A 16,505-nucleotide genomic window follows, 5' to 3' on the forward strand; every position below is an offset into this window, starting at 1 on the left:
TAATCCTGCGGCGCATCTTCCCTCCCAGACAAGTTATTAGAAATGCATTACATCCTCAGAATGAACTCGGGTCAGTTTTCCTCTCAGACGAAGCGTGCTCCTTCCGCTGCTTTCAATTCTCTCCAACTAGCTAATCTGCAACTTAGCTTTCCTGCGGCGTTTCGGTGTAGACACTGTTATTCTTTGCGCTTTTACAAACACGCGAAGCTTTTATTGTTTAATTCTGGTTTAAATCCCGTCTCTCTGCTCATTTCTCCCTCTGACACGCCGTCCCTGCTGGTGCTCAGCCGGGGAGCCGTGCGCGCGGATCGGCTTGTTTTGTCACGGGGCAACAGTGCCACCAAGTGGTGGGAATGGGAACTACAGCTTGTTTTGTTTTCGAACGTGTTTTCCTGGATGGGCTGAAAATTATTAAAAATCAAGCGTTATAGACGGTCTCATCCTGTGGAGTCCAGTAATTTAATTTGCTCTAAAACCGGGCTAAGTGTTTATTTAAACCAGATTTAGATTGATTCCCATTTCACCCTTTAACCCCCACTTTTAGCACTCAATCCTATATTAATTTTTTTTTTAAAAACTACAGGGACACAGCTTTCCAACTCTTCAAAACTGATATTTTTCATGGCACATTTACGCCTCAGCAAATACAATAGCATTGTAATCTTGTTGTAATCTAATGCTGTTGTATTTGTTTTAGTATCACTGTTAAATATTACTAATCAATATTAAATGTTGAAAAAGAAAATAGAATGAGTGAAAATGTTCAATTAAAATTATGTTAGCATCACAAAAAATGTATAATATGAAGTTTGGTGTGTGTGACAATGTATTTAGTTTGACGCCATTTTCAGTTATCAACAATAAAATAGAAACACTAAAAATAAAATCACAAATCTTTTGAAATGTATTGTCACAAGAACACAAAGACAGAAAAAAAACTTTTTTTTTTGTCTTCTGATTTATTACACTGGAAAAATAAATGCACCAATCATGTGAAATACTGATATATTTGCAGGCAGTGTACTTTAAGTAATTAATGGAATCAAGTGTTTAATATTTGAACACCTGTATACCACATATTTTGTACAAAAAAACATTTCAAATACATTAAAGACGTTGTATTTGTCATTAGGCTGCAGCTGTTCTGCCTTAAACCATACAGTCGTGTCTGCAGCAGGTTTGCTAGCTGTTTACGTGACGCATAGAAGCCGATTAGAGGATGTTTCGATAAGAACTGATGAACGTCTTGAAGAAATGTTCAATTTTTTTGGTGTAAAATTTTAGTCACTACCTGCAGTAAGTGCAGAGGGACAGGAGGAGGGATGATCCTGTGAAATGGGATTCATCCCTGATGTTCCCTCTGAAGGAGCACGGCTCCACACAGGAAGAATAGATTAGAAGGTGTTAAGTTGGAGAAATTATTCTGTGCTTTACGTAATGTTTTTGTTAATTTCTTTCTTCTCTTTTCCAGGTTTCCGATGCCAGTTCAGAGAAATTTTTCAGCACAGCAGCAGTTAAAGGTACAGACTCTCTCTTTTTTTTTTTTTTTTTTTTTACTCCTTGTTATGAAATGTGTCTGCGGAGCTGCAGGTGCATCATCGTCATTGTCTTGCTGATATTGTTGAATATAGATTCTGAAAGTGTGCCGTGTTTTAGAGACGCACCAATCAGCAGGCCGAAAATCAAAATCTGCCCATTTCTCTCAACTCTAGGTTTTCTTTTTCCTATTTATTAGATACACCAGAACTGCAAATTGCTGCCAGTTTAGATCTTTCAACGCATTCCCAAACATCGTGGATTTAAAAGATTGTTGAGTTTAATAAAAACCAGATTTAGGTTGGGAGCACATGCTTTGGTTCATAGATCAAGATAATCTGGCATTCAATTTTTTTTTTCTACTGGATTCAAAATTACTGCCTCCATCAGTGAACCTGCTGCACATTTTTGCTACTTTGCGTGTTGGATTTGGTCATAATCAGAATTGGGAAGACAAACGTCACAGAAATTGACCTGAAAAAGCCCAATTTGTGCATCTCTACTTCACGAGGCTGTATTGTCACTTTAAACAGATGCCACACTTAAAATCCAATTAAACCCAGGCTGCAGAGCTGAGCTGGGACGCAGGTTGACATTTTGACTGGTGGCTCTGACAGTTATCATCCATGAAATGCTGAAGCTGTGAAGAGTCTGAGGCCTGGCCTTGTGTACGTGCTTGTCTTTAACGTTAGCGTTTACCGGCTAACATTTAGCGACTGGGCGGCGTCAGCGACCTTCTGTTGCAGACGGCGCAGGAAATGGAGGACTTTTCGGATCCTACCGGGGAGCAGAGCGAGGGCAGGGGAAGCATATGTTTACGGTCTCAGTGTGCCAACACCACATGTGACCTCATTATCAAGTCACTAATTTGCTGTTAAAAGCAGCCCTATTTTCTCCGGCTCGCGGATAATGGTGGGGTGTCCCACGTGAATGGACATTCCTCCGTAATGCTGGGGGGAGTCACCGTTTCAGGGCAGGAGGGGCGGGTGGGGGCACTCTGAAACCAGGGTCACGACCTCTCCACCGCTGTGGTTGGAACGGGACCGATTGCCGATGATAGCGGACCTCCACGCTCATTTCCCACATTTTGGCGTCGGGTTCCCTTTGGTGCTTGATTTTTTTATATTTTTTTTTGCCGGCTCAATCACCGCCGCTGAACAGGGAGGTTTTCCTTTTGAACGTGCTCCTCTGTGGACTGATTTGGATCCCCTGAAAGGATTAAGACCTCTTTTGTGCGGCCTAAACCAACAGAGGGCCACCCTCTCTACCCCCCTCTCTATGAAAGGACCTCAGTCGGGAAACAGTTCACAAAATCTGCTTTCTCCCTGCTCTGTGATAGACCGTTCTCCTGGCCTCCATTTGCATTTAAATATCCCTTCTTTTCTTCCCTTCCTACCACGGCCGTCTCCTCCCTCCTGCCGTATGCTAATGCGTGTCGAGTAAAAGAATCCAGGTGCACGAGGAGCAAAGAGCTCTGGTATTTTTATGGAGGCTGGTGTTGGGATTAAAAGAGTCGGGGAGGTTTTTGTTGGAAGGGATTACCAGCGCTCTAATGCAACCCAAACTCGGGATAAGCGGCAGCTCCAACAAAAATAGCGACAGAGAGTTCGTTTGCGCCGTGCTCAGTGTCAATATTTGCCCAAAGGCAGGTGCAAAAAGTCTGTTTGTTTGCTGGATTGAACTCTTTTTTTAAAAAAAATTTTGTGTATTTTGTTTGCTTGTACAATAAAAATGTTGAAATCTCTCTAATCCTCATCATGGGAAAGTAAATAAGAGGAATAGCAGCATCCAGACAAAGCTATTATAACAACTGACTGGTTTGGTGATTATTAGTAGTAATAACCTCCAAAGCAGCAGAACAGGTTGGTGAAGAAGTTAAATATTTGTCTTCAGCTAAAACCTCTAATTCCTGGAAGCCAAAAACGTGTTTCAGATACAAAACTAACATTACAGTAAAACCACCATAATTGGGACAAAGTACCATAACATGAGGCTCTCTAGATCGCTGGTATTTAGCTAAAAACTTTTTTTCCCTTTTGCTGTGAGACTGAAAATGAAAATGAGCCTGGAGCAACCAGAGGTGTGATGGGGTTCTCTAATCTTTCAACTTTCTCACCTGCTCCACATTTTCTGCTGACCGTTTTTGCTCCTTCACCAATTTGCATGTTTGCATTTTTGGACCATTCATACCCGACGTTTCTGGGTAAAAAAAAAAAAAAAAAAAGATCAAACATTCCCTCAACATATTTCATTCATACATTCGATATATTTTGTACCCACTTTTCGCATAGCTCAGTGTTTTGTTATTCAAAATAACAAAGTCTGACTATAATGAATAATATCTACCAGTAGGATGGTTTTTAGACTCATTTCATGGAGATGCACCAATCAGGTGTAGCCCGGCCAATTTCTCTTTTTCTACCAATTTTTAGTAATTCTGATTCTTCTTCCCATCTACGTGTTATTATACATAAAAGACAAAAGACATGCAACAGGGTCTTTGAGAGAGCAACACAGGAATGAAGGGATTACAGGATTATCCTCATTTATTGCATCTAAGTGTGTGTCTAACCTTTATTCGCTCTATACTAAAGTCAAGCAAAGTTCAATTATACCCGAAATGCTGCATTTACTTAGTTTTGAAGCGTTTAATGAATAAAGGCGGAAAAAGATCAGATCAGATCTAAACCAGGGAAAATTGTCAAATTCCTATGTATGCCTCTGATTGATTGGTGCCATTTTGCTGTTTTGGGCCTTCAGAATGTGTTGCATTTCATCAGAGTCCAACGGTCCTAACATGGATCAGAGCTGCAATCAGTGAGGGCCGGGTGCAAAGCAAACGTTAAAGCGTGTGTAACATTTATAAAAAATATGTGTTTTACATCTTTGTTAAAACTATCATCACAGATTATCTGTATGAGACAAATAATCTGTGAAACATCGAGCTCCTCTGCCTTCTCCCAGTTCGAACTACTCAGTCAGAAACAACCAATCAGAGCCAGGAGGAGGGTGTTAGCGCTGTCAATCACTCCCCCCCCCCCCTCTGTTAAACAGGCTGGTTCACCACAACACAGCCTGCTACAAATGCTAAGGCTCGTTAGCTGACGGCAGATAAACACCTTTCCTGGAACAATAAGCTGTTTCTCCACCATTCGCACATTGAGCAGCATACACGAGAATGATTGACAGCACTAAGACCCTCCTTCTGGCTCTGACTGGTTGTTTCTGACTGACTGACTGGTTGTTTCTGTAGTTAGTACTGGTAGTGCTGGGCGAAAGCAGAGGATCTCAAGTTTTCACAGATTATCTGTCTCATATTGTACTTGTCATAACATGGTGACAGTTTTAACAAATATGGGGGGAAAAAACATAATTTTGTAAAAGTTATATAATGCAGCTTTAAAAAAATAATATAAATTACATTAGTTTCCTGAGTTACGGATATTTTGTCTATTTCCGTAACTCAGGAAAACTACAAAGTAAAATAATCAGACATGCCGGGATTTACGTAGATGAACATGTAAAATGGTTTGTTTACAAGTACGAAATGGAAGCAGCCCTCGTCATTTTTTCCCTTCACCATTCTTTCCTTTGGCGTTTTGGTTCTTTTGGGTCTGAAGCAGAGCCGTCTACAGCAGGGTGTTTACACTGACTGTGCATCAGTTCATCAATTCATTCCTGATTTAAAGTATATTTGCGTAATCGCTCAGCACTCTTGTGTAAGGATGTGACGTTAACCTCAATCCACCCACACACACACACACACACACACACACACACACACACACACACACACACACACACACAAACAATGGCGGTGCTGTGTACGTGTTGCATTTCCAGCAGATAATCTAACTTGTTTTCCTCACATCTGCTCTGAAGTGCTGTCTACAGTGGAGCCCATCAGCTTTCGAATGGCCTCTGTGTTTTTCCTCCTTCCTTCCTGCTCACTCTGGCTTCCCTTTGCCCAGGAATGGATTTCATTAGCGCCGAGTCATTAAATGTTATCTCTAATTACCACGGTTGTCGATGCACCTGCAGGTGTCAGCTAGCCAACCCTGATTCATTTACTCTGCCTGGGAGCGAGCGGCAGTCACGGAGTCTATCGGCCGCTGGAGAAATAAACAGCTATTCTGAAGTCTGGGCCGCTCCCAAGCTGCCGTGGGTGCAATTCAGAGAGAGAGAACCTTGTTAGCGCGGTGAATGCCGTCCAGGGAGAAGATGGTGACTCTGACAAAGCAGCCCTGCTCGTCACCTCAAAGGTCTGCCGACACATCTAGCGGATGATTAAAGCCGCGTCGAAAGGACAAGAATATCTTCCATCCGTCAATCCGCACGCTGTCAGAGGGACTGAGTCACCTGAGCTCACTCTGCAGTCTTCTGTCCGCTCTGCGTAGTCCAGCAACGGGATTAACGTAACAGGATGGAAATCAAAATGGTGTCCAGTGGGATTTATTTAAGTATGTGAAGCTTTTCCCGGCAGTGAGACGAAGAGGTCGCATAGATTATCTTAAAATGTATGCATTATGAGTTTCTGAACATGGAAAATGAACCCCAAAAAGGCTTTAATTTAGGACATTGCAGTCCAAATGAAGTGTGTGTATAAACTGTAAAAACACAAAATCTTACGTATTTTTGGTCTAGTTTTTAGTGCAAATATCTTAGATAATTTTTAGTACGAATATCAAGACTGAACTAATTTGTGTGTCGGATTTATGGGTGTACCAGAAGCGCACAAATACAGAGATTGCATATAAAAAAAAATTATATAGAACTAAAAATGTTAATGTGTCAAAATCTATGTACTGGTACTCAATTAACTGAAAATGATGCATTATGTTTTGGCTCTAATACAGATAGTTTTGTGAAGCAAAACTTTGTCATCTGTCGCTGTTGTAAGTGGATGTCGCTTGTGCGTCAAATTTACGGGCGTACCAGAAACGCTTATATACAAAAGTTCTGGCCGGACCTTTGTATGTTAAAAAACCCCCCAAAAGTGATTAATTGCGTTAAAATCTACGTAATGAAAAAATTGAAATTAACGCACTGCTGTTCTGGCTCTAATACAGATTGTTTCTGGAAGCAAAAGTAGGTCGTCCATTGCTGTTGCTATATATATAAATATATATATATATATGTATATATATATATATATATGCACACACACACACTACTACTTCCATTTAAAGTATTTGTAGAAAAGACGACAAAAATTGGTCAAAATGGCAATCAGCAGATCAGCTGCTAATGAAACCCGGGAATCGGGATCCGCCAGGAAACGCCTGATCGATCCGGCTGTAGTAAGCACTCGTGCTGTGTCTTTTAAAAATTCATCTGGTAGATGTATCGCAGAGTGATGTCCCTCCTGAGACATCTCCTGCAGCAGCTGCGTCTTCGATGTGAGACGATGAAGAGTTGAGTGCGGGGGTGAATTAAGGTGCACGGCGCAGCGATTCTCGGTCCCCCCCCGCCCCCCCCTTACCAAACCCCCATATCAGCACAGGGCTGATTTCAGCATGCTTTACTGGAGTTAATGTGAAAATGAAGCTGCGGTGCAGTGAGACCCCGGGCCAACGCCGGTGTGAAGAGCGCCACTAGTGAAGTGTGTCAGGCTTGAGTACGCCTGTCACCGGGGGGAGAGAGTAATGTGCCATGTGGAAGGTGTAATTTGCGGCGCTGATGGCATTGTTTAAAAAAAAAAAAAAAAAAATCATGGAAATAGAGAAGCAGAGGTGAACTTTTGTGGCACGTATCGGAGCTGAAGAGCTCCCTGGATCGTCGTAGAGAGCTCCGCTGGCAGCAAAATTGCCTGTGAGCGTATCACTCCCGCGTGGGAGGGAGCCGAGGGCTTGTTTTCCTCCTTTCCCTGAGCAGGAGGACCGCTGATAGAGCCGTGTGCGCTTCCAGGCTGCGGGGCCGCCACCTGCTGTAATCTCAAGTGATATAGAGAGCAACAATCACGCCACAAATCACCCTGGCAGCTTCCTAACTCACTCAGTGGACTGGAAAGAGAGGGCTGGCCTTTCGCAGCACCAGTGTTGGTTTACTGCCCCCCGGGCTCCCCGCTCTGCCCTCGCGCTGACCTCTGCCGTCTGTGTGGGTTTGAGTGTCGAGAAATCAAGGCTGCCTGTGGAACTTGACCGGATGCACGGTGGAAAGACGACCCGACTGCTATTGGCCTTTTGTGCATTCAGGGGAAACGGCAGCAGTCAGAGACCGCCTCTGTGAGGTCACGGCGATGGAACTGCTGGTATAATGTAATGTTTTTACTGAATAAAGAAGCCTGATGGAAAGAAGAGGAGCTGCTTGGCTGGGCTTGTAGGAGAACTGAACAGAATCCAGCACTTTTGGACGCAGCAGTGGAGCTGGGGTAGAACGCTTAATCCATGTACGGAGGCCTCAGTCCTCTACACGACAGTCACATGTTCGAGTACCGACCCGTTGACCTTTGCCGCATGTCAATACACTGACATGTGGCAAAGGTCAACGCCAAAAACATTCTTTAAAGTGGCAGTACTGTGTAAATTGGCTTTTTTTGAGAAACCCTTTAATCTCCCATGGCAACCATTACACTGTACAAAATACCTGGTTGGACCTAGCTCCACCTTTGAGGAGCAGCTCCTCCTCATAGCTGCGGTTTCCAAGCTGAGGTTCCAACTCACAGAGCAGCTCTCCCTGTGATTCCCCCATTCAGCTCCTTCAGACTAGCTGACAGCAACTAGCAGCTGCACATCTGCAAAGCTCATTGTACAAGCTACGACTCAGTGCAACGCTGGTAAAAATGTTGATTAAGGGTTAATAGAGGAGCGATGCTGTGATGACTTCCTGAAGGCGGAGTTTCAGAAAGAGCAGGAATTTTTAAAGAGACAGAGGCCCAATTTTAAGGCCTTAAGGTACGAAGCCAAATTTCTTTTAAGTCATATTTGACATATACAGCTTTTGTAACAACTGACATTAACGTAATTACTTGAGTAGGCTATAAAATGACACTAAAATACATAATGCTACTACCCCTTTGAAAAACAAACAAAAACAAGAATCCAGCCTTTTCTCCTGGGGAGGCTCAATATCAGGTGTTGGAGCTTCGTGCTTCGTCCCTCCTCCCTCTCCAGACTCCCTCTCTGCAGCCATACCTCATTGCTGACACAGCCAGACAAAGGTTAACAAATCAAGGGAAGCTCCGGCTGATTTACTGCCTCGCTGGCGCAAACAATAGACCCGGCCTCCACGGAAAAATGAAATAACTGCAACATTTTCCAGCTGTATGTGGTTCAAAATCACATCTAAAAGCCTGTATTGATTGCGGGTCATTACTCCGGCTTCTCTTGTTTGGTTTCAAAATGAATCTGGCTTAGGGTTTTATGAGCCAACCCTTTTTTTTCCCCTCCCCCCAATACTTCTGCAGAGAAACGTTTCTTATACAAATGTTTGGCTTGCTAAATGCAACCAGCAAGATGTACAAATTTCTGCTGAATATCTGAGGGAATGAATGAGTGCGTTTGGGAGAGCGGTCGGTGAGAGGGATGCTTTGAAAGGCTCTGCAGTGTGTGCCAGATTCCCTCTGTCCTCTCCTGCAGCACAAAGAGGTCGTTCAGAGTTTGTTCCCTCGGTCCCTGAGGTTAGAGACTAAGTAAATCCATCCATCTTAATGCACTTATTTCAGCACCAGGAGAGCTGCAGGGAGACTGTGTAAACACTCCTATATCCGACATGCCAGGCTAAACCCGAAGAGCCTGGAACCCATCAGGCCAAAAATTAAAGGTCTACATCTCAAACACAAACATTTGAATGGGCTCAGCTCCAGAGATCAAAGTGAAAGGCCTTAGATTTCCTGCTGAAGCCCCCCCTGTTTCCCTTCCTGCCCTCCGCCACGCTGAGAAATGTGGCTGTTTAGCAGCCAGCCTGGGCTGAATGGGGAGCAGCTATATGCTGTGCGCACCTATGTGGCAAACTCTGCAGCCGTCCAGGCAGTGCCCAAGGATTAATGGTAGTTTACTTTGAAATACAGATTGATTTCAGGGGAAATGTAATGAACTGTAAGAACAGAACTCTCCTTATTTAGGTCCAACCTCAACAACGTTTTTGTTGGTGGGGGTGTTTCAAGTGATAGTTTGTGTTTTGTGTAACAGGGCTTTGATTCGGATTAGCTAGCAGCTAATTCCAGTGGGAACAAAACTAAAGCCGAATTGCCTTATTATGTAATGTCGTAAAATTGAAAAATAAACGTTCTTTGGAGCTTTGCATCATGTTGTAAAGTTATTCCCTCATCAAAAACTTATCTGGAGAGTTTCTATGATTCCTTAGTGCTATAAAATGGCACTATGTGTTTGGAAAATGCACCTATAGCCCCTTTAAAAATAACAGTAGTCTGAAAAATTTTCTTTTTCGAACCTTTACCTCTGTAACATTTTCATCAACTGCTATTTACACAGAAGCTGCAGATTTTTTAACACAGGAAATGAAAGTAGGAGGCGGTGCGCCACCAGTAATCTTCCTGTGTGAAACGTGCACTGAGAACTGATCATCTGAACCGTTTCCGGTCAAAAACAGCACCTTCTTGAACCACAATATATAACATTTTTTACTCTACTTGGCACTAAGGCAAAAATAATCTTTATTTCATTTTAGCCGCCATGTTTGTTTTTTTTTTTTCCATGTCACCACCTCATGTGTTGACATGAAGATGCCCCCAACTAGAGAAAGTGAGGAAAGAGTTGGAGGTGTTGAAAGCAGCACTCTCCTTGCCCCAGGAGACGTCCCCTCCCCTCCACCAGCAGCATTCACTGATCCAATGTGGCATTAGCCAGTCTCCTGCCAACTGTGCAGCATTAACAGGGTCAAAGCACCAAACACACACACACCAGGACTGAGCCATTCCCAGCTCGCTGTTGGCGCGTTCAGGCCAATTATGCCTGTATCGCTCTTTGGTCCCTGTGGCTAAGGTGACATTGCCAAAGAGCGAGAGAGAGCCGACCACCTTAATGAGGCCACATGGTACCTCGGAGGTGTGTGTGTGAATGCATAAGAGAAGGAGTGGCAGCCTGAAATGAGCCTGTTATTGTGAATCCACCCTGTGTGTCTGACAGCACTCTGTCGCTCCTCACGGCTTTTTCTATCAGCCCCCATGTTTTCTGCAAAAATTAATTGTTCAACTGAATAACTTGAAGCATCTGAAGGACTGGAATTGGTGAAAGAACATTTTTGAGTGTAGTAATTAAGCCAAAACTATATAATATATATATATATAATTAGCATTTATCATTTAAAATAAACTGTCTGTAAATTCTACCCAGTACTCCTCAAGTGGCACAGTTTTAGTTACACTTAGGTCAAATTCTGCAAAAATAATAAATAAAACTAAACCCATTACACTATCCATTTGTCAATCGGTTAATTGAAGTAATAAGGTCGGCCCTACACAGTGTTGATGTTAAGTCTAGCAGGAAGAGCTGACTTTTTCACATGTTGATTTTAGAAGTATTTTTTTTAAGCTCCACATGCATCCTTTGCTACAAACGATGCAGGTAGAACTTTTGTAGCGTGGCCTTTGCAATGATGCTCAATTCTCATCTCCCTCCACTGCTCGGTCTGGGATTTCTCCCCATTGAAGTGGATTTCTCAAGTAGATTTTCAACTATGGCCAAGAAGGAGAAGTTGTGATTGCTGACGTTGATTTTCTTTGCTGTTTTAGAACTGGGTAAAGTTGCTAACCAAAGCATTTGTTTCTCAACAGCCAAAGGCTACGATTTTTATTTTTTTTGTTCTGACCGTTTTGTACCCGACTTTTGTTTGGTTGCAATAACAATGTAACATTGGTGTACCACACTAACCCTGCATGAAGTTGTACCAAACTACACCAAACCTTACTACTCGCGTAAAACTGCATCATCCAAAAATAAACATAACTGGTTCAAAGTCAATAACAGCGGCAAACACAGATGGCTGTAGCAAACAGCCAGTCAGTATCGGTTCAAATCCATACCAAATGTTTTAGCAGACCTTCCAGCAGCAGATGCCAACGCTTTTCCATTTGTGATCACCTCACACTGCAGAAATCCCCAGGTTTGAACATCATTAGAGCCATGCTATGAAGTCTGCTCTCTGCTGCATGTTAGCAGGCTAATTAGAGCAGCTCCATGTGACCCAGCTACAGATGTCCTCACTACTGATCTAAACAGCATTACCATCATTTACAACAATTCTATGTTGTAAATGAACCACTTCCTGTGCCTGTAATAAGTTTGCAACACTTAATGTTTATTGCAGAATAAAAGTTGCTTCCACTGAAGCAATTTCATTATTTGGAGTCTGTGTTTACTGTAACTTCCTAATACAGACCTACTCAATAAATTTAAACATTGCTGAAAAGTATATTGTTTTCAGGAACTTTATAACTAAGTGAAACATTTTATATAGATAATTTACAAACAGATGGATATTTCAAAGACTTTATTTCTGTTATGATGATTTTTTTATGACATAAGTAGCATAACAATTTGAAAGTTATTTGAAACTTTTAGTTTCAAAAAGGCACTTATAATCTGACAAGCGGCACTCATCGGAACATATATATTGTAATTTAATGAATATGACTGTACAGCAATTAGTTCACAGACATGTACATATATACATATGTAAATATGTCCCTAAAACATAACAGTGATTTCAGTGTTCCTAGCACAAAGCAGCACTCCCCCTTCCAATCCAGCGGCGCTGTCTGTTTGTTGTAAGGGAAGATGTCAGGTGGAGGGCTTTTCCTGCTCACTTCTCTGATGCCAGAAGAAAGCAGTGAAAGTCTAAAGACAGAAAAGCTCAGACAGAGCAAGAGCACAGAGACTCTGATCAGGATTGATGAAAGCACGGCTTTAATTGCTCCCACTAGAAAAGAGGTTAGCTTATTTTTTTTCTTCTTTCCCCTTCTCGCCCCTTCTCTGATTCTCATAAATATGCAGTGCAGAAATAAAGCCCTGATGAGCCTCGGGGCAGATTAGAGACGGCTGCAGAGCAGGATCGTGGTTTGTTAGCAGAACTCTGTAGATCCCTTGCATGTGTTTCTGCCCAGCACACACGCATACGCACGCATACACACACAGAGGCATGGCTTTCATCCCGCTCAACCCACATTTCATTATTTGGCCACAGACTACTGTCTCTGCTCAATCAGCCATTAGGTGTGCTGGGAAGCTGTAGCTGGCAGAGCGCGGCTCAACATCCCCCCCTTGCGTCGGGTTTGCTGTTGTCATCACCCCACCCCACCTTGAGCACATTGGCTGGAGACGACATGTTTAAATTGTGGTGGGTGTTTTGCGTGTGTGAGTGCATAAAGTTAGAGCATGTATCCTGGAAAAGAATCGTTAAAGCATGTGTATTTGATCTAAACAAAGCAAAATTTTCCATTTTATCACCATCTTTTTTGTTCGTCGTCACAGGCTTTTGGCCTCCGTTCTTAGAAGCCTGCCCAGATCTATCAACATCCCTCAGACTGTCACCATCTGTTACAGATTAGGATGCTTCTGGAGGGAGCTATTTGATTTCAGAGCTCTAGCATCCCCTCCTTCTTCCACGTGTCAGATTTTACTGTAAACAGTGTCAAACAAAAAACCAAAATCCCAAAAGTGGATGGCCGGGAGTGGGGGGGAGATTGTTGCTTCAGCATGGACAGTACGTCTGGTTTAGCTCTCAACTTGCTCAGATTGGGCGGGGGGTGGGGGGTTGTTGGGCCGTTTAGAGGCAAATCTAGGAAGTCATGTTCTCTAAAGCCGGAGCTCAAACAGTTTGCGAGCGCCGTTGTGATGCATGAATTCCCCCCTGGCTGCGTTTGACACTAGCTAGCCTGTCTGAGCCTGTGTCTTCACCGAGGACTCCGTGAACAGAGCCTGCATTGTTCCCCCCCCAAACCAAAGTAACCCAAGCTCAGGGTTGCCTCTGCCCAAAGGGGGATATCAAGTTGTTCTCTCCCCACCAACACCGCAATCCAAGCTTAAGCTCCGGGGCTTTAAGAGGGAGCAGAGGCAGCTGACTGTTTGGACGACGGCGCAGTTCAAATAAACAGTTCAAATCCCCCCACCAACACCAGCCCTCCCTCGCCAAGTATCCCAGTCCCACAGCCGTAGCTCATCGCCATGGAGCCTGCCAACAGCTCTCAGCGTGTTTGTGGTGTTCTGCTGAAAAGCCCGGTTGATGTGGCCGTTCGGATGGTTTCTTGAGAGAGCAGCCAGTGAGTGCCAGATAGGACAACGAGAGCTCGGGGCGTGCTCGCCCTTATTGAGCGGCACCTCGACGACGGCGTACGCAGCAGCTCCGAGCTAAAAATGAAGCAAAAGCTGCTCAGAGAAGAGATGGGTAGTAGCGCCTTGGGTTCAGCCCATCTCCCTCCCCGAGAGTCTCACTAATCTGGCTGCAACGTAACCTGAGCGGGGAAGGGGGTAATGAGACGGCACTTGACAAACATGCACGTAGACACACTGGCTGCCTCTGTAATGTCAGCGAGGGTTTAGAAAGAGAAAGGCCTACATGCAAATTGATACTTGGCCAGATTCGCAGCCATTCGATCCTCGCGTCCGAGCTATTACCCCTGAGGAATGGGTTTTTCTGAAATCGTTTTAACATCGAGTACAAGCTGCGTTGAACCCAATCTGTGGAGGCTGCCTGATGGCGCTGGTACAGATGTGTGTAAAACCAGTTGGCTCATCTGAAAGTGAAAAAGAAAGAGACCCAGATTGATGACACTCTGGGGACAGATTTCTCTTTCCAACCCCTCCGTCTCTCGCACTCTCCATTTGGAAGGATGATGCTGTATGACACAAACGTGAAAAGTTGATTTCATGGATAATCAAACTTTTGGTTTTTGATTATACAATTTTTGGAAAATTGTATAAAATCTAACGTTGTTTCGACGTCTGTCTCTTCCACTGATCATGACAGTCAGAGATCAAATCCCTGACTCCATCGTCTTTCTGCTCTGGTTTCTAACCAAAGACTTTAAAAAAGTGTGGCAAAAACAAATTATGTTGACAAGCAGCTGTTGCTTGTCAACAAGTGTCAGTGTCATCCTGGTCATGTCACTATGGAATATCATTTCTCCTAGCCGGAAACTGAGCTGTTAGCATGTCATGACAGTCATGAGGCTGTCATACAGCAAACGTTTGTGGACAAAGGCCTCTTGCAATTTGTTGCAATCCTGACTCTGGGATGGGGCATCCCGTGGCGTAGTGGGTGGAACGCAGCCTCTTTCACGGATATCTTGGGTTTACCATGTCTTCCCCCCTTCTCTCTGCTCTCTTTCCTGTCTATTTACTGTCGGAAAAATTGGAAAAAGGCCACTTTCGTCAGCCAAAAAAAGATTATAGAAAAAAGGAAGAAAAATAAAAATTTTTAGATGGCATTTTTCTTGAGAATAAAGTATTTTGGACCTGAATTTAGGCACTTATACAAAGTTTCAATATGGGTCTGTTTTTACTGAGTTCGACGAGCTTGATTGACAGCGCCAAGACCCTCCTCCTGGCTCTGATTGGTTGTTTCTGACATTGGTGTATTTCTGCAGATAGACCTCGGGGAGAAGGGAGAGGACATTGTTTTTTTTCCACAAACTGTCTTGACTAACACATGATGACAAATATGTAAAACATCATATTGTTTATAAAAGTTACATACTACAACATAAGAATGAAACATACTGGGATCCAGTAGTTGTCAAGTACTAATAAAACATCTTTACTATGTTAGCTACACATCAACACATGTTATTTTACATATTCAGACTTTGGATGTCCACCCAGGGAGTGCGGCATTGGGACTGATGATTGGTCGACCACTGTGACTATACAGATGTGGGTGGGGAGCAAAGGGGTGGCTGTTTGTAACTAGCTGTGGGTTTTTATGAGCATGTGGCTGTAATTGAGACTAGGCAGTTGTGTGTTTGAAGCCTGTTGGTTCTGCTAACGACTGGCTATTGTTTCACCAGGCTGCCAGAATGACTGACAAGAAACACGTGTTGCAGCGCCAGTCAGTGCGTGGCGAAACGCTTGGCTTCAGCTCCACACACTTCTGAAAATTCCTTCACTCCAGAAAGTCCAGTTGCTGTTTTCAGGATGTCTTTACTTTCATCCTGCGATAACTTTACCTCATGGCATGGATTAAGAGGGTATTTTAATCTATGTGTTACTTTAACTACATGAACATGCCTATAATGTGTTTGTAGAGCAGCTTTAACTCAAATTTAATGGAGAAAGAGGAGCTGGGCAAGGGCAGAAAAGTTGGACTTAGTTGCAGTTATGGCAGGCGTATTTCACTACCTTTGAATAAAACTGTGTACCACATTCATGTGAACTCCGAATGTCAAGAAAAGGTTACAGAGAACAAAAATATACAGCTTTGTAACAACGGTTCATTGACTAGATTGGAAACTAATCAGAATATATTGTCAAAACTTTCCTGAACATAATGTAATTACAGATATAGACAGTAATGAAAGCTGTCATTTTTTATGTTGTATTTAAATAGGACGGTAATATGAGGTGAATTACAAAGATGCACCAGAAATTGTTTTCTGGACAATTTCAGAGCTCCGGTTTTTGTAAACCTTGATTAAACAAATTCCGGTTTTTCTTTTGAACTATGAGAAAATATAAGAACATTAAAAAAAATTATACAGCCTTTCTATCCTGATGAGTTATGAATCATTTAATCAACAAAAATAATTACAGAATTCATTTACTGAGCTGTCCTTAGCATTCTTTATTAGCAGTTAGCATGGCTAGCTTTTTAAATTAAATGTATGTATTCTAGAAGTTATAAATTCTTACCTTCGCTCAAATAGTGCTACCAACTGGGCTACACAATATTAGAAATTTATTAGAAAATCTTGCAATGGCAATAAGGTTGTTAAATATTGTGACAACGATATCAAACCCGATATCTGCCTTTTTTCTTTCCTCTCTTTCTCATCTGTGCTTTCAGTTCTCTGTGAC

General features: G+C 42.9%; 1 protein-coding gene across 13 annotated transcripts in view; it reads left to right on the forward strand.

Annotated features, from left to right (window-relative positions):
* Positions 1 to 16,505, forward strand: part of auts2a (activator of transcription and developmental regulator AUTS2 a) — a 358,488-nt gene that overhangs the window by 316,717 nt on the left and 25,266 nt on the right. For all 13 annotated transcript variants that reach the window (XM_008428219.2, XM_008428205.2, XM_008428211.2 and 10 more), the window contains one exon: positions 1,472 to 1,520. In XM_008428219.2, coding sequence (XP_008426441.1) covers positions 1,472 to 1,520 — 49 coding nt within the window. The remainder of the gene's footprint in view (positions 1 to 1,471; positions 1,521 to 16,505) is intronic.

The sequence above is a fragment of the Poecilia reticulata genome, linkage group LG14 (assembly GCF_000633615.1).
Source record: "Poecilia reticulata strain Guanapo linkage group LG14, Guppy_female_1.0+MT, whole genome shotgun sequence".
Classification (NCBI taxonomy): domain Eukaryota; kingdom Metazoa; phylum Chordata; class Actinopteri; order Cyprinodontiformes; family Poeciliidae; genus Poecilia; species Poecilia reticulata.